Genomic DNA, 26,717 nt, shown 5'->3' on the forward strand with positions numbered 1-26,717 from the left:
GGGGCCTCAGATCCTTGCAGTGAGTCCTTAAGCAAATTGCTTAGCCTTTCTGAACTAGTTTCCTTGGCTGTAAGATGGAGGTGATAATAGAAGCTCTATCCGAGGGAAGAAACAGAGGCCTGGGGAAGTCAGGAGCACTTCCTAGAGGAGGCAGTCTCTGTGGAGGAAGGCCTTCCTGGGCCTCTGCTCTCTGTTGCCAGCTTCTGGCTAGCCGAAAAGGGACCTCTTCATTCAAGGCGAGCCAGCAAAACCCCAGGAGTCACGCTGATTGTTCTGCTCCAGTTCCGTGTCCCTGGTCCAATTGCATGGCCAGCGGGTGACAGTTCTATTTGTGTGTGTCCACCCTCGGGCCAGGGTCTGAATCAGCCTTAAGCAAAGCCGAGTGGGGAGATGTAGAGACAGCTTTTGGGTCCCCATATCCAACCACACTCGAAGCCATGTACCGTACACTTTTCAGGCTTACGTGCCCTGTGACCGGCTGCCATGAGGGGGCTCCCAAAATGCCGAAGGAATGAAGGGCCTCAGGTGCACATTAGTTATCAGTGAGACCCAGGGCAGGGCTCCTTTCTGCATGGAAAAGCCCCTCTGCGTCCCCCGGAGCTGAAAATCTACCTGTTTGGTCAGCACTTGGGTCATGTTGCTCACCATGAAGATGCTGGAAGTCCTGATCCCAAAATGTGAGCCGGAGAGAGAGTACTCATCCACCGCCCCCCTGCCCAAAGGAAGCAGAGCTGAGCCACCCCAGACCCTGCCCGTTAAGGCTTTGAGATTTGCTGGTGGACCCCAGCCTCTGGCTGGTGAAATCTATCCTAGGCCGGGGGAGCATGTTGGCCCCAATCTAACCCATTCGGCGGGCTCTTGGTAAGCGCCCACTCTGCACCAGGCCTGAGGCAGATATAGATGGCCTGGCCCCCGGGGTAGGTGAGCTGTGAGCCGGGGTATGAAGAAGGATCCGTGTCAGCCAGCATTTACTGAGTGCCAGCGCCTGCTGAGCACACACCTCGTGCCAGGCACTGTGTTACATAAGTTAGCTCATTAGTGAGCCCATTTAACGGAGGAGGGGATTGACGCATAGGGAGGTGAGGTAAGAACTTGCAGAGCTGCTAATGATGAGTATCAGGGCACCCGAACACCCTGCCCTGGACCGCCACGTTGTACCACCTCCAGCCACTGCAGCTGGTCAGCTACGGGGTGGCGGGCGAGGGGGGGGCGCAAGTCAGGTGCCACCCCTGAAACTTGGGGTCCCCCATGGCAGGGGCCTTACCTGCCTGGTCCCCTGCCATCCACCCAGTGCGCAACACAGCGCCTGGCATGGGGTGCAGATGGCACCAGACAGCGTGGACCTGGCCAGTGGTCCTGGTCGGAGAGAAAAGCCAGGCCGAGTGATCTCTCAGGCCCGGGGGCTGCGGGCGGGCCTCCGTCATGCACGGCAGCTGCCGGCCCGCACGCTGGCTGGCCTCCCTTCTTCAGGCGTGTTTCTCCTTTTGTTTGCTAGGCCAAAATCGTGCACATCTCCCTGGACGGCCTGTGTGTCTCCCCTCCAGAGGGCTTCCTCATCCGGAAGGGGCCGGGCAACTGCCACTTTGATTATGCTCAAGAAATTCTCTTTGTGGACTACCTCCAGGCTCGCCAGCTGCCCCAGCCGGCCCGGAGGTGAGGGCGAGCAGCCCCGGGAACGTCCTGTCGTCCCCTCCCCGTCCTCGGGCTGCTGGCTTCACGCATCGCTCTGAAGCCTCTACCTAAAGGTTTTGAAATGATGATCAAACGCATCGCTTTTCAACTTGGCGGTTTTCTAAAGCTCTGCCAAGCCTCCCCGGAAGCCCGGGGGATGTGCCCACCTTGTCTGGGGATGTTTGGGTTCCCCACAGTCTGGAGTGCCTGAGCTTTTTAAATGCCTCGTTGCACTTCCTGCTGGGAAGAGAGGCTGCAGCCTGCCTCCGTTCCAGAAATGCCCGCCGGCCAATTCGGGGAAGGGCCTTCTCTCTCTTGTTTCTGAGTTCCTGGTTTAAAAAGATTCAGAGAGGAAATGAGAGCCTAACATTTCATGGGTGCGCTGGTATTTCTTGGCCGCAGTCTCAGCCGCATTAAGTTCACGGCAATTTGTAAATGCCACGTTGCGTTTACTCATTTAAACCCCCCCAGTGTCCCAACGCCAGAGGCCAAGCTCACAACACAAAATGAGTTTCTCTCCACTGTGGCTGGGATCACTTCCTGGGCCGGTCATTGGGAACAGCCACTTAATTATAACATCGCCCTTGAAATGGAAGAAAACCAGCGAGGCCTGGGGGGTACTGGCCCCGGACCAGGGAGGGAGGCCCCAAGGGGAGGAGCGTGCAGGGGGAGAGAACCCTCTCTCCCAGGTGCCCGATCTGATTGTATGCATCCTTCAGGGACTCCTTCCACCCACCCTTTGAAGGAGGGGTTATTCCGCCCATTTTACAGATGTGGGCATTGAGGCCACTTGCTCAGGATCACAAAGCCGAAGCCTTCAGGGTACGCCCCACCTTCCAGCCTCCTTTCCCTGCCCACTTCCCATCCCACCCAACATTCCAGCCTGTCTGGTGCTTTTCCACCTCCCACCCCACCCAACATTCCAGCCCGTCTGGTGCTTTTCCACCTCCCACCACAGGGCCTTTGCTCTCGCTGCTCTTCTACTTGGAAGGTTCAGCTCCGATCTTTCTGTGGCTGTCCCCTCCTTAGCTCAGGCACTGGCTCCCTGACCTCCCCGTAGGGTAGCCCGACCCAGCCCAGCACTCTCTCTAGGCCATCACTGCACTGGGAGTCTCATCCAGCTGTCAGCACAGTGTGGTCTCACCCTATTCAGGAAGGGGCAGGAGGGCTGGGTGGTTAAGAGCTGACTCTAGACCCAGATGACCTCAGGTCACATCCCAGTTGTGCCACCTAACCAGCTGTGTGTCCCTCGGCCAGTGACTTCAATTCTCTGTGCTCACTTCCGCACCCACAAGCCAGAGCTATAAAAGGACCCACCTCCCAGGGTTGTTCTGAGGCAAGAAGAATCCATATGGACAAGCCCGAGGGCCCCGAGTCTCAGCGGGACGGGACACACGTCAGTGGTCGCTCTCATTGTCAAGGAACCCCACCCTGCCACCTGTGGAGTCACTGACCTGCTGCCAGGTCACTGCAATCCTCTGCTTCCCGGTGCTGTCTTGTGTCTTTTTAGGCTCGACCTGCAAAGCCTGGAGCGTGCAACCATGGACTATGAGGCGCCCCTGATGCCCTGCGGCTGTATCCTCCTCCTGCCCGTCTGTGCATCCCGGGCCCTTGGGGGGCCGCGCCCAGAACCCCAGGAGAGGCAGTGTCGGGGTTCCGGGCAGGCCACAGCTGGGGAGCTGGGGCGCCATGTGAGGAAGCCCAAGGGAGGATGGGAGGCTTCCCAGGGCCCCCAAGCTCACTGGGTGCTACAAGGGCAGGGATGGTGACAGGGTTCCAGACCCCGCACCTTGGCAGGCTGAGGTTTTGGGAAGCGGCACCCACCCAGCTGGGAGGGGCCAGAGGAGCCCGAACTCTCCCCAGGGACTGAACTAGGGCCATCCTTGAGACCAGGCAGGGAGGAGGCGAACAGAGAAGTGATGATAGCCCAAATTTGCTGGATCCTTCCTGGGCCTGGCGCCGTTACAGTAGGTTGCCTGTGTTAACTCAGTCCTCACCACAGCCTGGCGTGGCGATGCTGCGAGCATCCCCATTTCACAGCTGAGCAAACTGAGGCCCAGAGAGGCTAAGCAACTCGCCCAAGGCCACAGAGCTGGAAGGGGGCAGGGCAGGTTCATGAACATGAGCAGCCTGGCTCTCTCAGTACCTGTTCTCCTAGACGGACTGCCCGTGGCTATGATACTGCCCGAAGCCACCTTCCCTGCCCTGCCCACTCCTGGAGGGCTGGGAGCTGGTGGGGGACAGGGCTGAGGACTGCGGGACTCAGCATTGGCGGGTCACGGGGCCACAGCCCATCCCTCCTGATGCTACAGAGCTCACATATTCCCCCCATCTTAACCTCCCTGCACGCTTGACATGGGTGGGGGAGGGAACAGGTACTTCGTTCTTGTCATTTTACAACCAGGGAAACTGAGGCATGAGACGGTGTGAGCCCTGGTCACTTTGTTGAGCGCCAGCACACCGTGAGTTTGTGACACACATGGTTCTCGTCCCGCCAGCTCCCTGGAGAGCAGCAGCCTCCCCACCTCCCGTCCTGTCCTCCTGTCTCCTAGGACTCAGAGAAGGGTTTTTAATTCTTAAAACATACACATATGCAGTTTAAATTAAAGAAAATTTAATGCCACATATATTTGGATGGGCTTCAGTCTCAGTAAGAGAAAAAAAAATGACTTTTTTCTTTCATTCATCTGTAAAGGCCCCCAAAGTATATTATCTTTGTCACTGTTTTGCTTTGTTCTCAGAAAATTAAGCCTGTTTTTCCTTAATAACGTGTCCCAGTCATCTTCCAGTTGCAGCTCCTGACCAGCTGGGGTGACCCCTATTATATCGGTCTCACAGGCCTGGAGCTGTATGATGAGCGAGGAGAAAAAATCCCTCTGTCGGAAAACAGTATCCTTTTGAGGCAGAAGGGGACTCCTCCCTGACCGAGGGGAGCACAGGAGGGTCCCAGGAAGGAGAGGACATGTCCGTGTGGGAGCCTGACCCCGGGACGAGAAATGCCAGTGGGCTCTTTCCAGGGTCAGATGCTGACCCTTGGGGGGCCGCCCGTGGCCCAGGCACTTGGGAGAGGGTACCAGCCACACCCACTCCTGGGGAACCACAGGTGCTTTGGAGTTCCAAAGGCTCTGACAAGGCCTGCAGGGCGCAGCCTGTGGCACTGTATTCAACCCAGTGTTGTCCTGAATTTATTGACCATGGACCCCTTTGTTGGTGGAACACCCCCACCAGAATATGCAAACCGCTGGACTGCTAAGTTTTTAAATATTTCAGATTAGTCGCTAATAGTTTTTAAAAATTGGGGGGTTTCACATGAAAACTTCAGTCTTCAGCTCCTCCTGAGAAATTAGCAAGACATGCCAGTGGAGGCTGGACCTGAGTGTCCACTGCCCTTTACCCCAAGCGTGTCCTTGCTGTTTTCTACCCCAAAACAAATTGCTAATATTTACTGAGGGCTCGCTCTGGGAGGCCTTGTCCCGCAGAACCTCATTTGCCCTCACAACCATCTTGTGAATTGGATGCTGTTATCCCCGTTTGACACATGAGGAATTGAGACAGAGAGGTTAAGTAACTTGCCCAAGGTCACACAGCATGTGAGTGTGGAGCTGGGCGCCTGCTGTAGAGACCATGCCCTGCCCTCTGAGCTGTGTGTGTTGGGGGGGGGGGGGATCTCTCTCTTTGAGGTCACCTGCCCGACCCCTCCAGGTGCTTGCCTGTGATCCCCCACCCACCCCAGGGTCCTGCCAGAGCAGGTCCAGTCCCAAAGCCTGCCTTACACCTATTTGGGGTCCCTGGGTTCCAGTGGGACCCTGTCCTGCCTTCCTTCGCCTGGTGAACCCTCCTCCTTGCCTGGGATAAATGATTCCTGGTGGGTTTGACTGTTATTAGTGATTCCTTGGAGGTAGAAGGCTCGGTTGATTCGACCGAGCCTGCTCACAGCCAGTGTCCTCTGAGATCCCCACAGCGATTCTGGGATGGGGGGGCTTTTATGCCCATCTTCCAGACGAGGGAACAGGCCCCGAGATGTGACTCGCCCGAGACCTCCCAGGTCAGAAGGCAGAGCCAGAGCTGGAACTGGTTCGTCCGACCCGCCGTGATGCCAGCACTCGAGTGGCCGTAGCCGGGCCAGGCTCCCCCAGTGCTTCCCGTGGCATCGCAGGGCGGTCCCCGCATGCCAAGGCCACACCCAGCTGTCCCCCAGCAAACCTTCACAGGGTGCCCTCCCCTCCCCAGAGTGCCAGCCACAAATTCTGTGTCTGCCTCCCACAGTCCCGTGAGACCACGCTCTGTCCAGCCGTCGGTCCGCACGGCCGCCTCCCTCGTCCGTGAAGCCCCCCCACACCCACACCCACACCCCCGTCGGCCTCCGTGCTCATTTTCCCCACAATGTCTCGTTTGGCTGTCACTTGTCAGGCTGCCCCAAGCAGCAGAGGGCCGTTCTGCTGCCAGCCCCGGTGTCCCCCAAGCCACGCCGTCAGCATGACGAGGCTGGTGGCCGCAGAGTGGCCCACAGCGCCCAGCACACTGCTTTGGGTTATGGCAGCTTAGAGGCTCCCCAGATATCGCCGCCTTCCCCGACAGCGTGAACTCGCTGGAGGGCGTGTGCGGGGACGTCCGGACCCCCGACAAGCTCATCGACCAAGTGAATGACACCAGTGACGGCAGACACATGTGGCTGGCTCCCATCCTGCCGGGCCTGGTGGGTTCCCGGAGGCTCCCCGCCCCGGGGGGAGGAGGGGACAGGGAGGGGGGGCTTTGGGTCCTTGGTCGCGGCGACTCGTCTTTCTTCCAGGCCAAGTTCATCTCCAACAAATCAAAATGGCCATGAGCTGTCAGGAAGGCACAGGTCTTCGCTGACACATCTGACGGGCACTCTTCGGGCCGGCAGTTCTTTCTCTTTGCGCTTGGGGTGGTTACCGCAAGGGGTCACGGGAGAGAGGAGGGCCCACGTAGGGCTCTGGGGCCGCCCTGCGGCAGGCGTCCGTCGGTCCCTGCGGGCAGTGCTGTCCCCTGGCCACGTCCCCTGTGTCTGCTCCTCCTTGAGGCCACGGGGCACTGGACCCCAGCCCTGCCCCCTCTCTGGCCCCAAATCCGCGGGTCAGCTCTTACAGTTTCGCAGATCTCAGCCCCTCCTGCTGGTTCCGCTTGTCACTTGGGGACCTGGGGCTGGGCCTTTGAGCCCCCCCTCCCCCAGGCCTGGCTGATGTTGGGGGAGAGAGAGAGGAGACAGGCCGGGTGGGGACAGGTGGGTCCAGCCCCGCGCCAGCCAGATGCCTGGTGGAGAAGTGCAGCAGGCCCTAGCGCGTGCGTGTGACCGCTGAAGGGTCCCCTTCCCCTCCCTGTGACTGAGCAGGAGGACGAGGAGGTGTATTTTCCTCTCAAAACACAGAACAGGGGCAGCACCAGCAGCTCCGTGTGGGAGGTTCTCCACAGTGTCCCCCGCCCTCCCCAAACCCTGAGCAGAGGCTGGGCCCACCCCTGCCAAGGAGAACCCCGGGGGTCTCTGGGCCTGAGACGGGGGCCCCCCTGCCCACTTCTGGTGTGAGGCAGTGTGTCCAGCTGTCACAATCCCTGCTGGACTCAAACATTTGTATCTGCTTGAGCCCCATGGGCAGCTGGGTTTGAGGACCTCTTACTATTTCCACGGCACAGTCAGAAGGCCGACCCTCCCCCGGCAGTCCCCCCACCCCTGCAACCCACGACAACGACAACCTCCGAGGCCTCCTGCCACCTGGGGCCTGGGGCCAAGCTGAGCCAGCAGCCTGCGGCCGGCACTGGATGCTCATTGCTGTATTCTCTCTCACAGGGGGTCCCCTAATACAGGAGAGTCTCTGTGGGGACCGTGGGAGGGTGGCGGGGGGTGGGGGAGGCCGCCAGGTCTGACCTTCCTAGCTGCTCCTGCCACTCATCTGGACAGCCCCCTCCCCCCCCCCCCCCCCCCCGCAGAGGTTCAAAGACACGGGCTATCTGCTGTGCTTCTCATTTATGACTGGAGAAAGGACAGATCGGGGTCAAGGCGGTGCTGACCGCCCGGGGACAGTGCTCCTTGACTCTGCACCCGCGGCCTGCCCCTTTGGCCCGGGGAGCCCCGCGCTGGGTGTCGGCCGACCTGGGGGAGACAGAAGGGCCCACCCAATTCTCTGCGGGTATTTAAATGAGGGCCACGCCAGGCCCAAGAAAACAGGCCCTCCGGGAGCCAGGCGGCGAGCAGTTTGTTGCAAACGCAGCCACACGTGACCAGACTCAAGATGGGCTTCCAGGAGACGGGAGGCGGCGGGAACCCCAGCGCCACAGCCCCCGGCAGGCAGCCGGGCGCCGCCTCCAGCACCCACCGGGGCCAGCCCCTCCCTGCCCGCGCCCGGCACCCCCCGCCCCGCCCAGCGCCTGTTCCCAAACATGCCTGTTTTAATGAGTTCTTGTCTCTGACAGGTGAACCGAGTTTATGTGATTTTCGATCTGCCCACCACCGTGTCAATGATCAAACTGTGGAATTACGCAAAAACGCCCCATCGAGGGGTGAAAGAGTTTGGCGTGAGTACTTATCAGCTGGGTTTTTCGAGATAATTATGCTCGTTGGTAATTAGGCTGCCGGCAATTATCATTTGTCGCAGTTTGATTTACTTCTCTCTGTTGCCACCTTAGACACAAATGCCTGGTTCTCAGAGGCAGGGAAATTCGCCATCCCATCGTGAATTCAAAACCTACTCTGAGTGATTTGAATCATCACCCTGAAAACCAGAAAGTGGCTTTTCTTTTGCAATCATATTGGTCTAGGGAACCTGTCACTCGGGGAGGTGACCCTGGGGCAGGGCGAGCGGGGCCCCGGGAGGCCAATCGCAGGTACCTTCCCCAGTCGTGAAGGCCCGAAATCCCAACGCCGGCCAGGCTAGCCCACGACGCTCCCAGCAGTAACATGCTTTGCCCAGGGCCTTGGGGCAAAGGGGACCACAGGGGACCCTGGGCCGGCCCCACTGGGTGCAGCCCCTCCTCTGTGTCTGTCCAGCTCCTGGTGGATGACTTGCTTGTGTACAACGGAATCCTGGCCATGGTGGGCCACCTGGTGGGGGGCATCCTGCCCACATGTGAGCCCACGGTGCCCTACCACACCATCCTCTTTACCGAGGACACGGACATCTGCCGCCAGGAGCGACACACGGCCATCAGGTGCGCCCACGCCCAGCCCTCAGCCTCCCCGGCTGGCCCTAAGAAGGAGATGGCCTGGGCCGAACCCTCTGTCTTCTCCCTCCCCCCAGCAATCAGGTGGAGGATCAGGACGTCCAGATGATGAATGAAAACCAAATCATTACCAACTCGAAAAGGAAGCAGGGTGCAGTTGACCCAGGTGGGTTGGGATGCTCTGCGCAGAGGCCGCCCTCGGTACTCGAGGCTGCGCGGACCAGCAGCTGGCCGCGTCCCACAGCCTCTCGCCCCTGCCTGCCCCTTGCACCCCTCTTCTCTCCCCAGGAGGCTTCCGGGGCGAGGAGGGGCTGTGGGGTCAGAACCCCAGGAGTAGCGAGGCCTGCTTCCTGCGGGCACCTGCAGCCGGGCGGCCTGGCTTCCTGGGAGCAGGCCTTTGCGGTGCAGCCGTGCCCTCCGGACTCTGTGGGAAGCCAGGGGAGGGTGCCCCGGGTGAGGGCGTCCCAGAGGAGGTGGTGCTTGAGCTGCCCCTCCCGGCCAGGGAGTTGGCCGGGCAGAGGCCTGGGGGCCGGCCTGGGGCGGCCTGCTGCGGGGGCTTCGTCCGAGGTCCGAGCTCCGAGCTCGGAGGCTGCGGGGACTGCTGCGGGGCCTGGCGTGGGGCCGCCCTCGAGGACCGAGGTTGGGTGACGCCCTCCCCTCCGCCTGCTCCCTTTGACAGCCTTACGCCCCAAAACGTGCATAAGCGAGAAGGAGACAGTACGACGATGGCGGTGCTGACCCGAGGAGGGAGAGCCGGCGCCCGCCCCGCCCTCAGCCTGGAGCAGCCTGGGCTCCAGGGGCTGGAAGAGGGGAGCCAGAGGGCACCCGTGTGGCATGGCCTTCCTCTGCGCTCCCTCCGCGTGCCCCCCGCCCGCCCCCGCTGGGTCGCCTCGGGTGGGTGCCGTGGCCGGAGGCCTCCCGTCCCGCGCAGAGCCTGGGTGCCCGCCCCGTCGGCCTCAGACCCCACAGGAGGGGGCGCCCGGGGGTGCGGGGAGGCTGCAGCGGAGGTGCCAACAGCTCCCCTCCCCCCCACCGCTGCCTCAAGGGCGGGCTGCTGCGGCCGGCTGGGGGTGGGGGGTCATTCAGTCCCTGCCCCCCCCTAATGTCTAGCCCGGACTGCTCCACCCCCTTGGCTCATCCCAGGCGAGGACGGACCCCTCGGGGAGGTGTGTCTCACGCAGGAAAGGAAGGGAGCGGGGCCCACCGGCCAGGCCGCCCGGCGCACGGGGTGGGGGGGGCAGCCTCCCCTCGGGCCCCCCTCCACGGCCCCCCTCCGCGTCCGCCCCGAACTTTGTCTGGAGGCGGGGCCCCTCCGGGTCCCTCCTCCCCGCCCGCCCCCCTTCCAGCAGCTTCCCCTCGAGTTGGAAACGTGCCTTGCACCCCCAGCCGAGTGAAGCTCCGAACGTATCTATTTCCATCGATGTAACAAGCTCGGATCAGGGACCTAATTGGTTTCCCAGCGGTGGGTAATTTCTCGTTGCAAATATTAATCCGCTGTTTCCCTGGCGCGCGGCCCGGCCGCCGCAGCCCTGGGCCCCGAGTACGTTCCTATGCAACCGCGCGCCCGAGCCGGCAAATACTTTATGGGCTTTGCAGCTTCGGCGGAGCAGCTATGCAAATGCGCTTTTCATTTGGAGCTTGGGGCCGATGGGGAGATAAGGAATTGTTTCTCCCGGAGAAGATCCATCATTCCTGTAGCTTCCAGGGCCGGGGCTTCTGTGCGCGCCTCCCAGATGTGCCGAGCGCCTGCGAGGAGGCCGCTGGGCCCCGGGGGGGGGGGGGGGGGGAGGGGGCTGCGGCTGCCCCCCCAGCCCCCCAGCCCCCCAGCCCCCCAGCCCCCCACCCCCGGGGCCGAGGAGCCAGCTCCTAGGGGCCAAACCAGCGCCGCCGCTTCTCTCCCGGCCGCCCAGCTCCGTCGCCGCCCAGACCCAGCCCGGCCCAGGTCCCACCCGGGGAGCTGGCCCCGAGGCCACGCACAACCTCCGCGGCTGTTTATCATAATTGTATGCGCCGGGCAGTTTAGGAGGGGGAGAAGAGGTGCAGGCGTTAACTGTAAAATAAATTTCTATTTTTTTTTTCTCGCAAAATCAATAAAAGATGTTATTAAGAATGCGGTCTGTCGTGCAGGATTTGGGGTCAGGCCGAGGGAGCCCAGGCTGCCTCCAAGAACAGACTCCGGTGGCTGGGGCAGGTGCCCTCTCTGACCTTCCCACACCACCTGCAGCTGGGGGCGTGAGCGGGAGCGAAGCCCATACCTACCTAGGGGTGAGTTTGTGCGTGGCTCTCCCTCATGGAATCCCCATGACGGCCCTACCCAGTAGCACTATCATGCTCCTTCTCCTGCAGGTGAGACAATGGAGGCACAGACAGGTGGAGGGACTTGGCCAAGACACACAGCAGTGGAAGCCATTAGTGCACAAAGCCCAGGGTAACCCCAGGAGAGCCGAGGTGGGGTGAAGTCCTGGGCCTCTGGTCCTGGGGTTTCCCTGAGGCCCACGTGCACCCTAGAAGCCAAGGCCCCAGATGCTGGATTTCTGGGCGGTCTCGGGTTTCCCACTCCCCAACTTCCATCAGAGCTGAAGCGTTGGCGTCTGGATAAAGCAACCCTTGAGTGGGAAAGGGCTCACTTGGCGGGGCGTGGTTCTGGGCTACATCTCGGGTGCTACAAAGGAGGGCCCCAGAGAAACCCCACCCCCCTCCACTGTGCCAGGTGCAAGGTGGAGTCCTCTGGTCTGGCCCTGGCTTCCCTCTGAGATCCTGCCCATCTCAGGTGGCCTCCCCACCTCCCTCCGTGGTCGCACCTCTGGGCCAGCCCCGGGAACCCTGGAGGGGCAGGCAAGGCCATTCAGTGTTCTGTGAGGTGGGAGGCTGGGCCGGGGGCACCACAGTGTTCTGTGGGGTGGGCTCCTGGGCCAGTGATCTGCCTCACATCAGGCAGCCAGAGTCCCAGCCTGATGTCAGGGAGCAGAGCCCACCCAGGAGGACCTGGTCAACAGGGCAGTGCACATGCCTTCTCTGGGACAGAGATCCTAGGCCTCCAAGGATTTTAAGAGAAGCCAGGAAAAAAAAAAAAAAGAGAGAAGCCAGACATCCAGGTGTTCTAATTTTTTTTTAAAGATTTTTATTTATTATTCAAGAAACACAAGCAGAGGGAGAAGCAGGCTCCCTGCAGGGAGCCTGATGTGGGACTCGATCCCAGGACCCCGGGATCATGACCTGAGCCACCCAGGTGCCCTGTGTTCTATTTTTAATGTGAAATCTCACTTGTAAGTGTTGGCTCAGCTTAACCAAAGCAAACACCAAGTGAGCCACACCAGTTACCAGTCCTGCATAGCACCTCCGCCACCCTGAGTCCCACGGCGTCTCAGCATGAACCCCAGCGTCCCCTCCCTTCCCAGTCCCCATTGAAGACTACAATCCTCAGCCTGTGGCGCCCCGAAGGCCCCAGAGCATGTCCCTCCCTGGGAAGTCAGAGGAGGGAGGGGATCATTCCTGGACCCTGAGACCTCCTTGGGGTCAGCCCGGTGACCTGTGCACGCTGGGGGTGGCAGTTCCCACACTCAGCCCTGGTGGAAGAACGGAAGCCTTGCCCTGGGCGTTCTGCCTCCCACCCCCGTGTCTCAGGCCCTGCCTGCATCCCTCGCCACAGCCCTGCAGGCCTCAGAGGTGACAGTGCCCTGGGGCCCTGGCCTGGCCATCGGGCCCCAGCGGCCTGTGCGTCCAGAGGGCTCACCCGGGGGCGGTGAGACTCAAGCCTCTGGTGTCCAGTCGGCGACAGGCCCGGGGCAAGATGGTGAGGCAGATGGGGCCTCCATCTGATGGGTCTGTGACCCGAGTCCTGCGGGCTGTCTGCCTGGCCCTCTATGACATGTGGGGCATTCATGACCCGCTTCCAGGCGCCCAGCCCCCACCGGACGGGCCTTTGGCAGCCGCGTTCTGCGAGAGTAGCCAAAAGATACTAAGGCCGGCACGTACGAAGGCCTCACCCCCGGCAGGACGCGCTAGGTTCCGTCCCTGAAGGGATACACCAGCATGACACTGAGATGTCACACTGTGCCCTGTCCCCAGATGGTCGTTGTGGGGACCCATGACCAGGGGCCAGGGGTCAAGTCCAGGCGAGGGATTTCACCTGCCACCCCTGCCCCAAGCCTGGCCTCACTCCGCGTCCTTACCTGGACGGTAGGGTGCCGGGAGCACCTGCTTCGGGGAGCTGCTCGGGCGTCCTTTGAGCACCTCCCGGGAGGGAAGACATACCCGCCACATCCCACGACACCCCTCCCTTGCCAGGGGTGCACACTGAGGCTCTCCTTGGGGCTGAGCTGGGACTCCAAGGCCCTCCAGCCCCGGACCTGGGCTCCTTGCCAGGGCAAGCGGGCACCGCCTCCCACCTGCCGCTCCTGACCTTCCGGATGCCCACACTCACCCTGGACGTTCCTGGGGGGGATTGGGAAGGTCCAAGGATGGAGGGGGGGTGCTTGGTGCAGGGGCTCGCCACTCGCCAGCCCGGCCTCAGGCGGTGGAACTCCTCCCTGCTCCCCTGGAGTCCCAGTCCCCCCCACCCCCACCCCCACCCCTGCGGGCTGTGCTGTGCAGCGGACAGGGCGGGGTCCCGCACCGGGATTTCCTGTCTGTCCGAGCAGTAAATCCGCGCACGGAGCAGATTGCTTTTTCCTCTTGACTGATGGTCCCTGGCTGGGCTGAATTTGTTCCTCAGTCCCGGGGGGGGGGGGGGGCGGGGGGGGGGCGGGGGGGGGGGCTGCCCGCCAGTGCGGTGGTGCGATTCACCCACTGCCCACGGCCCCGGGCTGAGGGCTGAGCGGCGCTAATCTCCAGCCCCCACGCCGTGTGCCCCGGGCTGCACCTCCTGTGGTCTGGGGTCAGGAGCTTTGCTAACTCAGCCGCTCAGACACCACTTTTCCGGATTCCCGCCATGGCCCCGAGGGGCCCCCGGTGTCCTGTGGGCACAGCATCGAAGCCCAAAAGGAGCCTAGAGAGAAGCCAGCCCAGCTGAGCCCGGGCGTCCCTCATGCCCTCACCGGTCCCCGAGCACCACTGGGGAGACTTCTCTCATCCTGGTGCCCCCGCAGCCTAAGACCCACCATCTCTCCCCAGGACCCGTGCAGTCCTGTCTCTGGTCACCCTGTCTCTGCCTCGCACCCCGTCTCCCAGGCCTCCCCCCACACAACCAGGAGGAACTTGCCCAAATGCAGAGCTGACCGTGGCCTCCTCTAAAAACCCTCCCGCCAATGGCTCCCTGTGAGTGACCTTTCAGGTGACGGCCACACTCCTGGCCATAACCCACAGGCCTCACCAGCTCTGACCCCTGAAGACCAACTGCTCAGCAGCAGACTCCACGCCCTCCCCTGGAGCCCAAGCACTGTGTCCTGTCAGAGAGCCACACACAACAGTCCTCTCGACCCCAGGGCCTTTGCATATGCTGCGGCTGCTACTCATCCTCCCTTGCTGCTCCCTTCAGTCTCTGTAGCATGGCCCTTACTGAGAGGCCTGCCCTCACCGTTTCAGAATAAATCAGGCCTTCCCTTGGTTCACTTGCACAGCACATCTCACACTTGGAAGTGATATTTTTGTTGTTCAAATGATTTGAGTAGTCTCTGTCTCCTCACTGGAAGACAGACTCCATGAGGGTGAAGATCATGTCCTTCTGACTCACCGTGGCCATGAGTGCAGGTCCCTGGTGGTCTCGGGATTTGAACTAACTCCACGGCCTCTGACGCCTCACTTCCTCCCCAGGGGATGAGCCCCGCCCTCCCCCCCCCCCCCCAACTCGGGGTGACAAGTCAGGCCTGGCTGCTGCGAACGGATGCCCATGAATCAAGCTGACATTTCCATTACCTGAGGGGGACAGGCGTGTGGCTGGGAGAGGTTGGTGTTGGTGAGGGGGGCGGGGATGACTGCTCATCACAGCCCCCAGCCAGAGAGGGAGGTCAGCCCCGAGACTTCCTGAGGCCTGGGCCTGCCCGTTAGCCCTCAGCTGGGCCCCCAAACCCCCTGCAGCCAGGGAGGGGGCACGTGAGCAAACAAGAGGGCAGAGCCGCACTGCGGGGCCTCGAGCGTGTGCGTGCACGGGGACGAGCTCCAGCTCCCTGGGGTCGGTGTGTGCACAGAAGCACAGGGAGCGTGGATACAGGGACGCTGGGTGCGGGCGTCCAGGGCAGACCTCTCCACGCACAGCCAGGCCCTCCATCCAGGTGGACGTCCCCCTCCCAGGAACTCTCAGGAGGGACCCACCGGGACCACCCTCGGCCTACCTGGCGTGCTCCCTCTTACCTAAGAGCAGCCTTGTTGCTGCTGGCCCCGTGAGACTGAGGCCCAGCTCGCCCTCTGCCCAGCAGGCCCGGAGGGGCGGGAGGACTGAGCCGGGGTGGCCCCAGGCGCCTCCTGGCCCGTGACGGGGTAAGAAAGGCCTGTGCTCGAGCCGTCCGCGTACCATGATCACATACCACTTGCACGATTATTTATTGAATATTTTTCAAGCCAGCTCTTTGTCTTTTTACTTAAATGCCTATTTTGGTTTCATCCTAAGCGATAGCGTCTGTGAAATCATGACACGAATGTGCCCGTTATACATTTGTTTTTCCTAATACACATTTACATAAACACAACTATTAAAATAGATTAAAATTTTTGCCCACGTGTCAATTAAAATCATCTCCTAGACTTCGGTGGTCCAGCTGCCAACGACAGGAGGACCCCGGCGGAGGATAAAGAGCCCCAAGATGCCTGGTGCCCTGGGAGCCCAGCCCCACCCTGTCCTCAGTGCTCTCTTCCCAGCCAGAGGCCAAAGCCCAAACTCCCTGTCCTGACGCTCCAGATCTTAGGCGGTGGACCCTAATCCCCTCCCAGGCCCATCTCCCGCCCCACACAGTAGGTGCACAATGTTTACCGACTGGATGGAAAATGGATTAATGAATTACTCACTTGATTAATCAATGCATGCATGAGTGAATGAGCACACACCTCCATGTGCGTGTCGCCCCGCACCTGAGACTCAAGCTACCTGAACCCGCCCCTGCCCCAAGCCTGGAATCTGAGAGTCTTTGCCCCCCACTTCCCTCCACACCTGCCATCTAGACTGTTGTAAAGTTCCTATAATGTCCCAACTTTCCTCCTCTATCTTCATACCTACCTGACATCTAGGTAACCTTCAGGTCTTGGCTTAAACACCTTTTTGCCAAAGGAGCCCTCCTGACCACCACCTCCTCCCTCCCGCAGCAGGTGCTGCCTTTGGAATCCCATAGACCCTGACTTTTCCCCATCAAGGTAAGAGCAAACACCAACAAAGCCAGGCTCTGTTCTGAACACCTCACAGGCATTAGCTCAGTGAGCCCTCGGGACGGCCGGCTGTAAGAGGTAGGTGTAAGGATTGTCCCCATGTGCCCACGGGGATGAGGCACAGAGAGGTTAGGTCACTTGCCTAAGGTCTCAAGTGGAGGAGCCAGAATCGGAATCTAACCCCAGGCTGCTTGGCCCCAGAGCCGGGCCCCGCGACTCATCACACGCTGTACAATAACCATCTGTCGAGCAATCTATCACGCCCATCTGTGAGGACAGGCACCCTGTCTGGATGGCTCAATATCCTGTCTCAAGTGCTTGGCACATAGTAGGGGCACAATGAACCGTATCACTGGCTAGATGGATACGCAGATAGGTAAATCATGAGGATGGGTCATACACAGAAGGAAGATGGATGGATGCCAGACACAAGGACGACGACTGCTAAGTGGATGATGGATGGGTGATGGACAGATGATGGATGATGGGTGGATGGATAGATGGATGGATGGATGACAGATGATGGATGGGCTTAGGGAAGGATGAAGAACATTCTCTACTTGGGGGAAAGCTCTAGAAATCCTTCTGGAAAGGGATGAGGCCTCTTAAAGTCCTGGTTCCGATCCCAACCCTGCCATTCACTAGCTCTGTGATCTTGGGCAAGTTACTTCATCTCTGTGACCCTAAGTTTCCTCATCTTTATAATAGGATGTTTCCCCAGGCATCGAAGCCCTAGGGCTTTATGTAAAGGTAGCTCCAGACACAAGGGCAAGGGTCCCCATGGGGTCAGGGCAGCTTAGGGCCTGGCTTGAGGGCCTCCCAAACTTCCCACCTGCCTGTCCCACCCCTACCGTGCCCACCCTTGGGAATCCAAGGCAGCCTGCCAGCCTGGCTCTGCCCTGACCCCAATCCCCAGGCCCAGCCTCCTCTCTGGGCTCCCTCCTCCCTCCAGCACCTCAGTGTCTGGCCCTGACCCCAGCACACGCAGCTGTCTCACCTTCAGGCTCCTTGAGGACCCGACAGGATGGGGCCGTGGGGGGCAGCCACAGCCCAGAGAGCAACCGGCCTCCACACATAGCAACAAAACAGGTTCAACAAGCATTTATTGTGCCCCTGCTGTGTGCCTGCTGTGTGCCCCCAAGGTGGTGCCAGCGCCGGGAAGCCGCACCCACTCCCTGCCTGGCGCACCGCCGGGCACCCCCTGAACTTCCCGGCCGGCCCTCAGAGGCCAGTGGCCTTGTCCTTCCTGGCGCCCCAGCTGCACCAGACAGGGCGCTGCGTGTGACGGTGGCAAGAGTCAGGAGTTGCTGTCTCACAGTCGCATGTGCAGCCCTGGTCATTCCCTCGGGCCACCCCGGCTCTGTTTCCGGGGCCCTGAGCCCCAGGCGGCAGTGGGAAGGGCAGGCCTGGGTCTCCCACACAGGCCGGCTGAGTTCACAGCCCATGGGCCAGGTTTCCGGGGGCACCAGACCGCTGGTCTTCTGGCAGGGGGCCGGTCCTGGTGACAGCTTGAGGTCTGGGGGCCAGGCCGGGTCTCAGTCACACCCAGTGCCCCAGGACCCAGCACTGACGGTTCAGCTCTGGCATCTCCTGTGCAGAGCTCCGGGGCCAGGAATCTCCCATGTGTGGATGGTGTCCTGCCAAGAGACAGGTGGTCAGTGCTGACAGCCACCTCCTTCCACCCACGCGTCCACTGGCCACCCGCCCCCAGGCCTTCCAGCGGCCCTCTAATCCCCCGACCCCCCGTCTGTCAACCCACATCTAGCCCTCTACCACCGGCTCACCACCCCGTGCCCCCATCACCCACCCACCTAGACAGCACCCGCCAATGTGTCCAGCACGCCCTCCGACACACTCCTCGCACCCACAACCCACCCCCACTCATGCACCTCCCCCCCGTCAACACAGCAGCGCACCTGCCCTCACGCCGTCCACTAACACGCCAGCAGCCCAGCTTCCCGCAGCCACACCTGCCTGTAACCCAAAACATCCTCATCCCCCCCACCCTCCACCTCCCCGCCCGCTCACCTCTCCCCACCCTGCCGCCACACCCACTAACTCACCCGGTGGCCCCAGCCACCGGCCCTCCATCGTCCTGCCCCCACCTGCCCACCCATGACCCCCCATCCAGCCCGGCCATCCTGGGACCGCCCCCCACCCCCCACCTCCCCGGCAGGGCTTCCCCGAGCTGCACCGCATGTCTCCACATGTTCAGGAGAACTGAGGGCACACGATTCCCAGCCCCGTCCTGACGTGACCCGAGGGGCATGTGCTCAGAGCGTCTACGCGGCCCCCAGGCAAGGCTCCACCACCAGGCCTGTGCCCTGGGCTCGGGAAGCCCGCCTTCTGCCTCCCCTCGGAGGCCTCCTTTGCGGCCTCGGACAATGCCGGAATCGGGGCCACCCCCCCACCCCCAAGACCTGCCAAACCATCCTTGTACTCCTGGCCATCAAATCCTCAAGGCGCAGCCCATGTGTCCCCTCCGACAGGAAGCCCCCCGGACATCCCTGGAGCCCACTGTGTCTCCCTCACGTTGGAGCGCCCCTCCCGGCAGCACTCCCCAGAGGAAACCAACAGTGACGGAGCGTCCACGGTCTACACCGACTTGCCTCTGGCCTCCCAAGCTGTGAAGTAGCTACGACCCATCTTACAGATGAGGGAAGGGAGACAGCGAGGATAAGCAGCCGCCTTCAGAGTCACAGCTATGGGGGAGCCAGACTGAATCCTTATCCTCCTGATTCCAAACTTCCGCAGTAGAGACACTTGTTCCATGTCGTTTGGTTGTGTTTCTGCTCTGAGCTCTAATGGAGGCTCAGATATTCTTGTCACCCTTTGGGGTCAGACGGGCTCCTTGTAGCAAGACCCTTGGGGTGGGAATTCCTGCTGACACCAAGCTCTTGCTTGCACACCTCTAAAGACAGACAGCTCATTACTCTTCCTCCACCCCCAGGGCAGCTGTGACTGTTGGGAGAGTCTTCCTCAAGGCAAAGGCTGGAAGGTCACGGTCAAAGGGGAAGATGGTTTTTGGGGTTTTATTACTTTGACTTTTTTTTTTCAGTTTACTGTTACTGCTTTGCTAATTTTACTCTATTTTTTAAAGGGTGGGGAAATATTTGGCAAACATTCTGGAACCATTTGGCCTCTGGGAAAACATTTGTTTTGGCCTCAGCCACTAACAGTTGCATTCTTTGGAAGAATGCTGCCAAGATATAGGTGTTTGGATTTTTTTTTTAACCTAGAAGCAAATATTTGATGTGCAGGAAGGTTTGATTGTTTTCCTAAATGAATATTTAAAAGTGATAGTAGCTGCAATGTTGACATTGCCAACAGGCCGAACCCCGGAGAGTTTGTTGGAACAGAGAGAAAGTGATCATGAATTTTGAGGGAAAAGGAAAGGGCCACGATCCCCATCCTTCTTGGAGCTAAAACCAGGCTCCTCATCCCCCGGATCCAGAGGTGGATTTGTCGCTGAGCACTGGGACCCTCCTTTCTTATTCAGTCTCTGGGGAGGGGCTGGGGGCCCAGAGCCACTTGTAGTGGAGAGTGGGGAGCTCTGTCCTCCCCATGTCTGAGGGGTGACCCGCAGGCCACCACCCTTCTTCCTGTCTCTCTACTTTTGGGTGAGGTCCTAGCTGGGGGTGGGGGGAGGGGGAGCACCTCGTCCTGTAGATCGGAGAATACCATCTCAACGTGTCTACTAGGCCCAGCCGAACGGCATAAATGGGCGAAGCAGCCAGAAGCAGCCATTCTTCAGCTCTGGCCAATTGTTGCCATGGAGAATGTGAGCTCAGATCTTCCAAAAAGTTCAGAGAAGCTAAAAATCAGAATTTCGAAATAAAATCTCCTGGCTTTTCAATACTGACAACTGAGGCTTTTAAAACATTTACAACCGGGACCCCTGGGTGACCCAGCGGTTTAGCGCTGCCTTCGGCCCAGGGCGTGATCCTGGGGTCCCCGGATCTAGTCCCGCGTCGGGCTCCCTGCATGGAGCCTGCTTCTCCCTCTGCCTGTGTCTCTGCCTCTCTCTGTGTTTCTGATGAACAAATAAAATCTTTTTAAAAAAATCAAACATTTACAACCATCTGTGGGCTGAGTAGCATCTCTTCCCAGCCCGCATCCTGGTTCCGTGACTCTGTGCCGTGGCTTTACACATGCTGGTCCCTCAGCCCGGTGCCCTTCCCTGCTGTTTCCTGGCTGAAGCATCCCATGACCTCCCAGGCTTCGCTCCCCACTGTGACCCCATGACATGCTGCAGAGCTCTCTCCCCTTGGGCTTGTCACTTTGTATAGTGAGGGTCCCCAACTAACCTGGGGACCCCGTGCAGGCAGGGACTGGGTCTGCTTCCATCCTGGAGCCTTGGGCCCCCAGCAGCTGGCCAGGCACAGAGCAAGTCCTGAGCTTTCCTATCACAAATGAAGAAAGCAGGCAGGAGGAGGTTGGAGGAATTTCCAAGCCTGGAGAAGAAGCTCGGCCGGCCCTTATGAGAGGCTCCTTGGTATCTCTCCTCTTGTAGATACGGGCTTAGGGGGAAAAACTATGACCACTTCTGGCAGTCAAAGGTTCAGATCCAGGCTGCACAGCTTATAAGCTGTGTCACCATTTTTTTTTTTTAAAGCTGTGTGACTGTTGCCAAGTTCCTTCTCCTCTCTGAGCCTGCAACGGATGTGAGTTACAAAGGGTTCAGCAGGCCCAGCAGAAATCCTTCTGGAGATCCTACTAGAAATCCTTCATCATCCGACTTCAGATAGATGCAGAAATAGCCACATGCCAGTACTGGAGGGGGCTTGGGTTCAACCACTTCTCTTCACAGATGGGGAGCCACAGCCCAAGGGTGGAAAGAGCTCTGTCCGGGCGCCGCTCAGAGGGTTGGTAGCTAGTACCGCGTTTCAAATTCCCTTGGAAGCAACCAGGCTTAGCAGAGTACTTGGCCCAAATGCACATGAACATTTTTAATGTCCTGTCCCTTCCGTCCTAACTTCTTCATCGTTCAGCGGGAAATCACTGTCATGAACTCCCCCAGGGCACCAGGATCCCCAGGGGATTAGCTCTCAGCTCTGCTGAATTGTGTGCAGTCGCATCTTCTGTTCCAGAATGGATTCACTGAGTCGGAAGGGCCCTTGAAAGCCCAGACTGGCAGTGCCACCGCAACCGTGTCGCAGGGGAAATGGGGGCACGGCACTTAGACGGGATGTAACGCGTCCAAGGCGCTCTGAAGCTGGTAAAGGAATTGAAGACGGTGGGCAAGGGGCTGGTATTGGTGATCTGACCCACAGCAGCCCCGCCCCGCCCTGCTGTCCAGGGGGTGACGGCCTCCCTTGAGGCCTCGGGGCCCATCCAGAGCCTACAGTCAAGCTGGCCCACCTCGAACTCTTTCCTCTAGAAAGAGACGGTTGAGGGGCGTGATGGAGAAATGAATGGAGGCTGGCGCTGAGGTGTCTGGCTTCGGAGGCCCTTGAGCTAGTGGCACCATCATCCCTTTGCCCTCCTAAAATGTTGCCACCTTGGCGAGGGCCCTACAGCTGCTTCTCCAAGTCAACCCTGCTCTGTAAATCAGGATCCTAAGGGCACTTCAGAGACTCTGGTGTATTTAGTAAGAACCAAATCATTGACACGATTCCTCCCAGGTTCCCCTACTGAGCTGTATGTCAAACGTGAGGACAGAGACTAGCTGCGCTACTGCTCATTGCTGTGACCCCAGCACCTGGCTCAAATCCACGTGGAGTGCCCATAACGTAGATGCGTTAAATGAACGAACAAAGATTTGAGAAGAAGAGCAGGTGTGTGTGAGATCCACGTGGAGGGGACGCTGGGTTTTGTGGTCTACCTGGGGGCCAGCTTGTCTTAGGAGATCAAATGGGGGCCCCATCCTTGTCCTCACACACGTCCATCTTCTGGGGACTCCATGTTTCTGGACCATGACGTGCTCTTCATCTGTTCTCCACACTTGGGATCGATCGGGTTAAGTTCACTTAACCTGCCACCTCTCCCAGGACCACTGACTCCTTCATTCTCTTACTAGACATTTGTTGGGCACCTACTGTGTGTCAGCCTCCACAGCGGGTGCTGGGTCTGCAGACATGAGTGAGACACCTGCTAGCGCTAGTGAGGAAGACACGCAAATAGGAGGAAGTGACAGGAGCACACGCGTCTACAGCTCTTACAGGGTGGCAGGAGTCATTCACTGCGCCTCATGTGCACTGACCCATTTAATGCTCAGAAATATGAGCGAGGTGCCATTACTATGCCCATTTTACAGATGAGGAAAGTGAGGCCCAGACAGGTTAAGTCACTTGTCCAAAGACCCACTGCTGGATTTGAACCCAGGCAGCTCCAAAGGCTGGGCTTGTAACCATCATCAAATCCTACCTTACAGACATGAACCTCAGGACAGGAAAATGCTGAGAGGAACAGGACTACCTCTGGCAGGGGGGTGGAGGGGGGCTGGCTGCCATCCCCGCACATTTGAACTAGACCTGGAAAGCACTATGAAAGCTCACTATTGCATGGGTAGGGTTTGTTTTTTGTCCAGCAAAGGAAGGGAGCAGGTCTTTTCAGGCAGAAGGAACAGAGTGTGAAATAGGTTCTTGGCAGGTAAATGAGGTTTTCAGGAGGTGTGAAAAACCTAGCACTGTTGCTGGCTGGAGGGAGCGAGAAGGTTCATGTGGCTAGAAAGCCGGGCACCTGCAGCTGGCGAGGGGAAGCGGGGGGCTGTGGTGCCCGGCAGCCCCCTCAGGGGGGACAGGGTTCATCCTGCACCTGGGGCCTCCACCTTATCATCAGACTTACCTGATGCAGATTCCTCAGCCCTGCCCCAAACCCAAAAATTGGAATCTCCAGGGAAACTTGCATTTTCACAACTGCCCCCAAGTGCTTCTTAGGAACAGGTGCCATGGGAGCAACTGCCCTGGGCAGAAATGGTCACAGACAAGAACAAAGGCAAAGCAAGTGGCCCAGATCTGTGACCACAGACACACACCAGACAAATGGTGGCCAGACAAATGACCTTGTTTTTCTGAACCCAAGTATCTTTCCCTATAAATGGAAATACTTGTCAGAGCAAATACTGCAGGAGGACTAAGTGAGCTAATGTCCCTCATTCGCCGGACATGTGCCGAAGACAGACAATGGGCTAGGCACTGGGGCTGCTGTGCAGATGTGGCGATGAGGCCCCTGTCCTCAAGACATCTCCATCCTAGTGGGGAGACGGTTACAGAGAAGGGTCCTGAGAGCGACAGGTGGCTGCGAGATGAAGTGGGGATGGGGGTGGGATGGGGTGAGAAGGCCTCTGCGGGCATGTGTGGGACGGGTCAGCACAGTGCCTGACACCTGCCAGGGGAGCCACCACAGGAGCTTCTGAAGCTAGGAGGAGGGGATGGGGGGGTGGGGGACAGGACCAAAACTGTCTTAGGAGGATGGATTGAAGAGAAGCTGGCCCTAGAAGCACCAGTTGCCATCCAGAAGCCACCAAAGAGCCCAAGCAAGGGACAAAATGCAGACGTGCTCCTGGCTGCAACTTCAGAGCGACAGGTGCTGGCTCGAGGCTGAGTACTGCTCAGAAGCCAGTTTGCAGGGCAGCAGAAACAGCATCACCGGGACCCATTAGGAATGCATATTCCCAGGCCCCACCCAGCCCTCTTGAGCAAGAAACGCAGAGGTGGGGCCTGGAAATCCGCATTTTAGGGAGTCCCCCAGGTGATTCAAATGTGAGCATCGGCCTGGATCTCACAGCCCCCAGGGCCCGGGTCTCAGATGTCTCCAAGCCACATACCCGCCTGGGTGCTCAGCGAGTTGGCATCGATATTTATTTCAGAAATATTGTCTGTTTCCATTTTAATAAAAGAAGCAGACTTGAGCAGTACTATATTGGATCTGATTTTGATCTAATAAAAATGCCAAGCTGCTCTGGACCCAGGGAAGTCTTCCTTGAAATTCCCTCTGCTATTTTGAGGGCAGCAGCGGCAGAGACCCATCCAGACGGAGCTCCCAGAAGCCACCTCTGCACCCGGCAAGTGACAGCCTCTTGCCCAGCCCGGCCCGGCCTTACAGACACACCTGGCAAAATCAAAAGCTTGTCTCGGGCATTGAACTTGACAGCTGCAATCAGCTGCAAGCCCCAGTTGCCCCCAGAAGGAAGATGCAGACACCTGGACCAGATGGCAGCATCACCTCCATCAAATGTCACATCTGATGTGCTCCCGAGCTAGCTGATGGCACTGCAAAGGCCCAAAGGCAAGTTTCAAAAGCAAACTCTTTCCTCAGGAAAAAGAAATTGTAGCAGAATCCATATCACGGTAGCCCAAGGAAAAAAAATAGCGACTTCCGGGGCAACTAAGATAACCACAAGTTCATGTAAGCATTTACGGAAAAGTGACTGCTCTGGTGGGAAATGGTGGGAGAAACTTGGGAGGCAGCAATTGAGCACCTGTTGTGTGCCACACACTGTTCTAGGCTCTCAGATCAGATGCAAACAAAACAAGACAGGGGGCCTGTTCTCCTAGAACAGAGGAGGCCACCAAACAAAAACTGAGTACGTAAATACAAAAAATAGTTTCAGAAAGGGACGGGTGCCATGAAGGAAAGAAAACAAAGTGATAATGAGGACAGTGGGAGAAGCCGGTGCAGTCAGGGTAAGCTTCTCCAAGCAAGCCGTCTTCTGGCTGAGACTTCAAGGTGAGACGAAGTGAGCCATGCAAGGATACAGAGGGAGAGCATTCCGGGCAGCGAGAGTGGCAAATGCAAAGCCCTGTGAGGGGATGTTTTGGATGTTCTAGAAAGAGAAAAGATGGGGGGGGGGGGGCTGGGTTGGAATGAGAGAAGGGAGAGTGAGAGGAGCTGAGGGTGGGGGTTTGGGAGCCAGAGCAGGAATGGCCTCGTACCCAGAGGAAGGAGGGAGATGGACACCCGAGCTGGGCTGTCTCCCCCAGGGGACCAGAGATCCCAGCAAGTCAGGGTGCCTTTCCACACCTCACTCGTTCCGTCCCCACAGAAGTCATCAGCCCTCCTTCCTGGGGCTGCAAACGGCTGAGCAGAGGCCCGCACACAGTAAGCCTTTAATAACGCGGGCTCGCTGACATTCCTCCTCCCCCGTTCCTCCTGCCCGATAGTCAGCCCACCACGAAATCCGAGCAGCTGTTCGGTGCAGAAATATTGCAAAACTCGACCAGGCATTTCCAAAATATTTTCTTGGCCAAAACCCCACGAGCAGCTAAGAGGCTGCATTTTGGAGATGGTGCTGTTTCCCCAGGTGGCCTGAGGAGGCTGCTTTCCTAGCCCACGAGGTCTGCGAGGACCAAGTCCACGTGTGGCTGGGCCCGGAGGCCCTGGACCCTGCCCGGCGACTGGTAGATGCCTGTGCCCGGCACGGGAGCCACCCACCGACATGCGGCAGCTCACACTGGTGGCCCAGGGTTTGGGCTCTGGGGCCAGAGAGGCTGGGTGCAAATCCCAGCTCTGCCTCACTTTCCCTGCCTGTAAAATGGGACGGTGTTTAGGACTAAGTAAGTGGATAAATGCAAAGTCCTCAGAACACACACCAGGACGAGATAGCAGCAGACCTGAGGGGGTGGGACTGAGTTTTTCTTGTTGACTATTTTTGTAATCAAGTCCAGGAATCTGTAGCGCTGTAGGACTGTACCAAGCTGGATCACCCCTGGCCAAAGATCTCCTCCCTCTCTGGCACCTGGCACTCACCGCAAGCCCGATGAGGGACCGTGCCTCTGCTGTCACACCGACCCCTGCACTGACCCCACTTCAGCTCTGGCCACACGATCCAGCCATAGTCAGGAGCTCTCCCGTCCAGGAACACGCCTGGTTCACCCCCGTATTCCAGAATCCAGCAGAGGCCCAGTCTAGAGAAGCATCTTTCATAAAGATGTGTTGAATAGGGGATCCCTGGGGGGCTCAGCGGTAAATTTAGCACCGCCTTCGGTCCAGGGCCTGATCCTAGAGACCCCGGATCGAGTCTTGCATCGGGTTCCCTGCATGGAGCCTGCTTCTCCCTCTGCCTGTGTCTCTGCCTCTCTCTCTCTCTGTGTCTCTCATGAATAAATAAATAAAATCTTAAAAAAAAAAGATGCATTGAATAAATGACTTTCCTGTGGCCACAGGAGCAGCCATGGCAGGGTAATTCAAGTGACCGAAGCCAACTCCTCTGACAGCTGACGGAAGCCTCCAGCGCCTCTGCTGGCCCCGGGGGAAAGACTGCTGTCCCCGGCAGCTGGGCGACCTGGTAAAAGACACACCTGGCAGAGGTGCCGTGGGATCTGAGGCCCCTTCCTTCCTGAGGCACAGGGAGGTGGCAAATCTCCGGGGGCCGCTGACAGCCCTGGGCAGTGCCGTCCTCACCTTCCCCCAGTCCCAGGGCGGTGCATTAGGATCGGCTGCTTCACTGCCTCTCCCCACCCGCAGCGTGCTCCCTGGAGGACCTCCTCAGCCTCAACCACCTCCCTTCCCAACTCTGACACCGTCCAACATCACCCGGACAAAGCACCGCAGCCCCACCAGCCTGTCCTCTCCATGCTGGGTGCTCGGGGCCCCCAGGCCCTTGACGGCTGGAGCAAGCTTTGTCCCCTGGGCTCCTG

The 26,717-nt window shown here is 59.1% G+C and overlaps 2 protein-coding genes across 7 annotated transcripts in view; one reads left to right on the plus strand and one right to left on the minus strand.

Annotated features, from left to right (window-relative positions):
* KATNIP (katanin interacting protein) overlaps positions 1–10,954 on the plus strand; it is a 196,099-nt gene extending 185,145 nt beyond the window's left edge. For all 3 annotated transcript variants that reach the window (XM_072836272.1, XM_072836271.1, XM_072836274.1), the window contains 8 exons: positions 1,496–1,653; positions 3,182–3,246; positions 4,450–4,560; positions 6,228–6,367; positions 8,098–8,199; positions 8,672–8,832; positions 8,922–9,010; positions 9,524–10,954. In XM_072836272.1, coding sequence (XP_072692373.1) covers positions 1,496–1,653; positions 3,182–3,246; positions 4,450–4,560; positions 6,228–6,367; positions 8,098–8,199; positions 8,672–8,832; positions 8,922–9,010; positions 9,524–9,582 — 885 coding nt within the window. In that variant the 3' untranslated portion in view covers positions 9,583–10,954. The remainder of the gene's footprint in view (positions 1–1,495; positions 1,654–3,181; positions 3,247–4,449; positions 4,561–6,227; positions 6,368–8,097; positions 8,200–8,671; positions 8,833–8,921; positions 9,011–9,523) is intronic.
* Positions 10,955–17,223: 6,269 nt separating this feature from the next.
* The window catches only part of GSG1L (GSG1 like), a 202,157-nt gene continuing 192,663 nt past the window's right edge, over positions 17,224–26,717 (minus strand). For all 4 annotated transcript variants that reach the window (XM_072836277.1, XM_072836276.1, XM_072836275.1 and 1 more), the window contains one exon: positions 17,224–17,774. In XM_072836277.1, the coding sequence (XP_072692378.1) occupies positions 17,677–17,774 (98 nt within the window). In that variant the 3' untranslated portion in view covers positions 17,224–17,676. The remainder of the gene's footprint in view (positions 17,775–26,717) is intronic.

This window comes from Canis lupus, chromosome 8 (genome assembly GCF_048164855.1).
Source record: "Canis lupus baileyi chromosome 8, mCanLup2.hap1, whole genome shotgun sequence".
In the NCBI taxonomy this organism is placed as follows: Eukaryota; Metazoa; Chordata; class Mammalia; order Carnivora; family Canidae; genus Canis; species Canis lupus.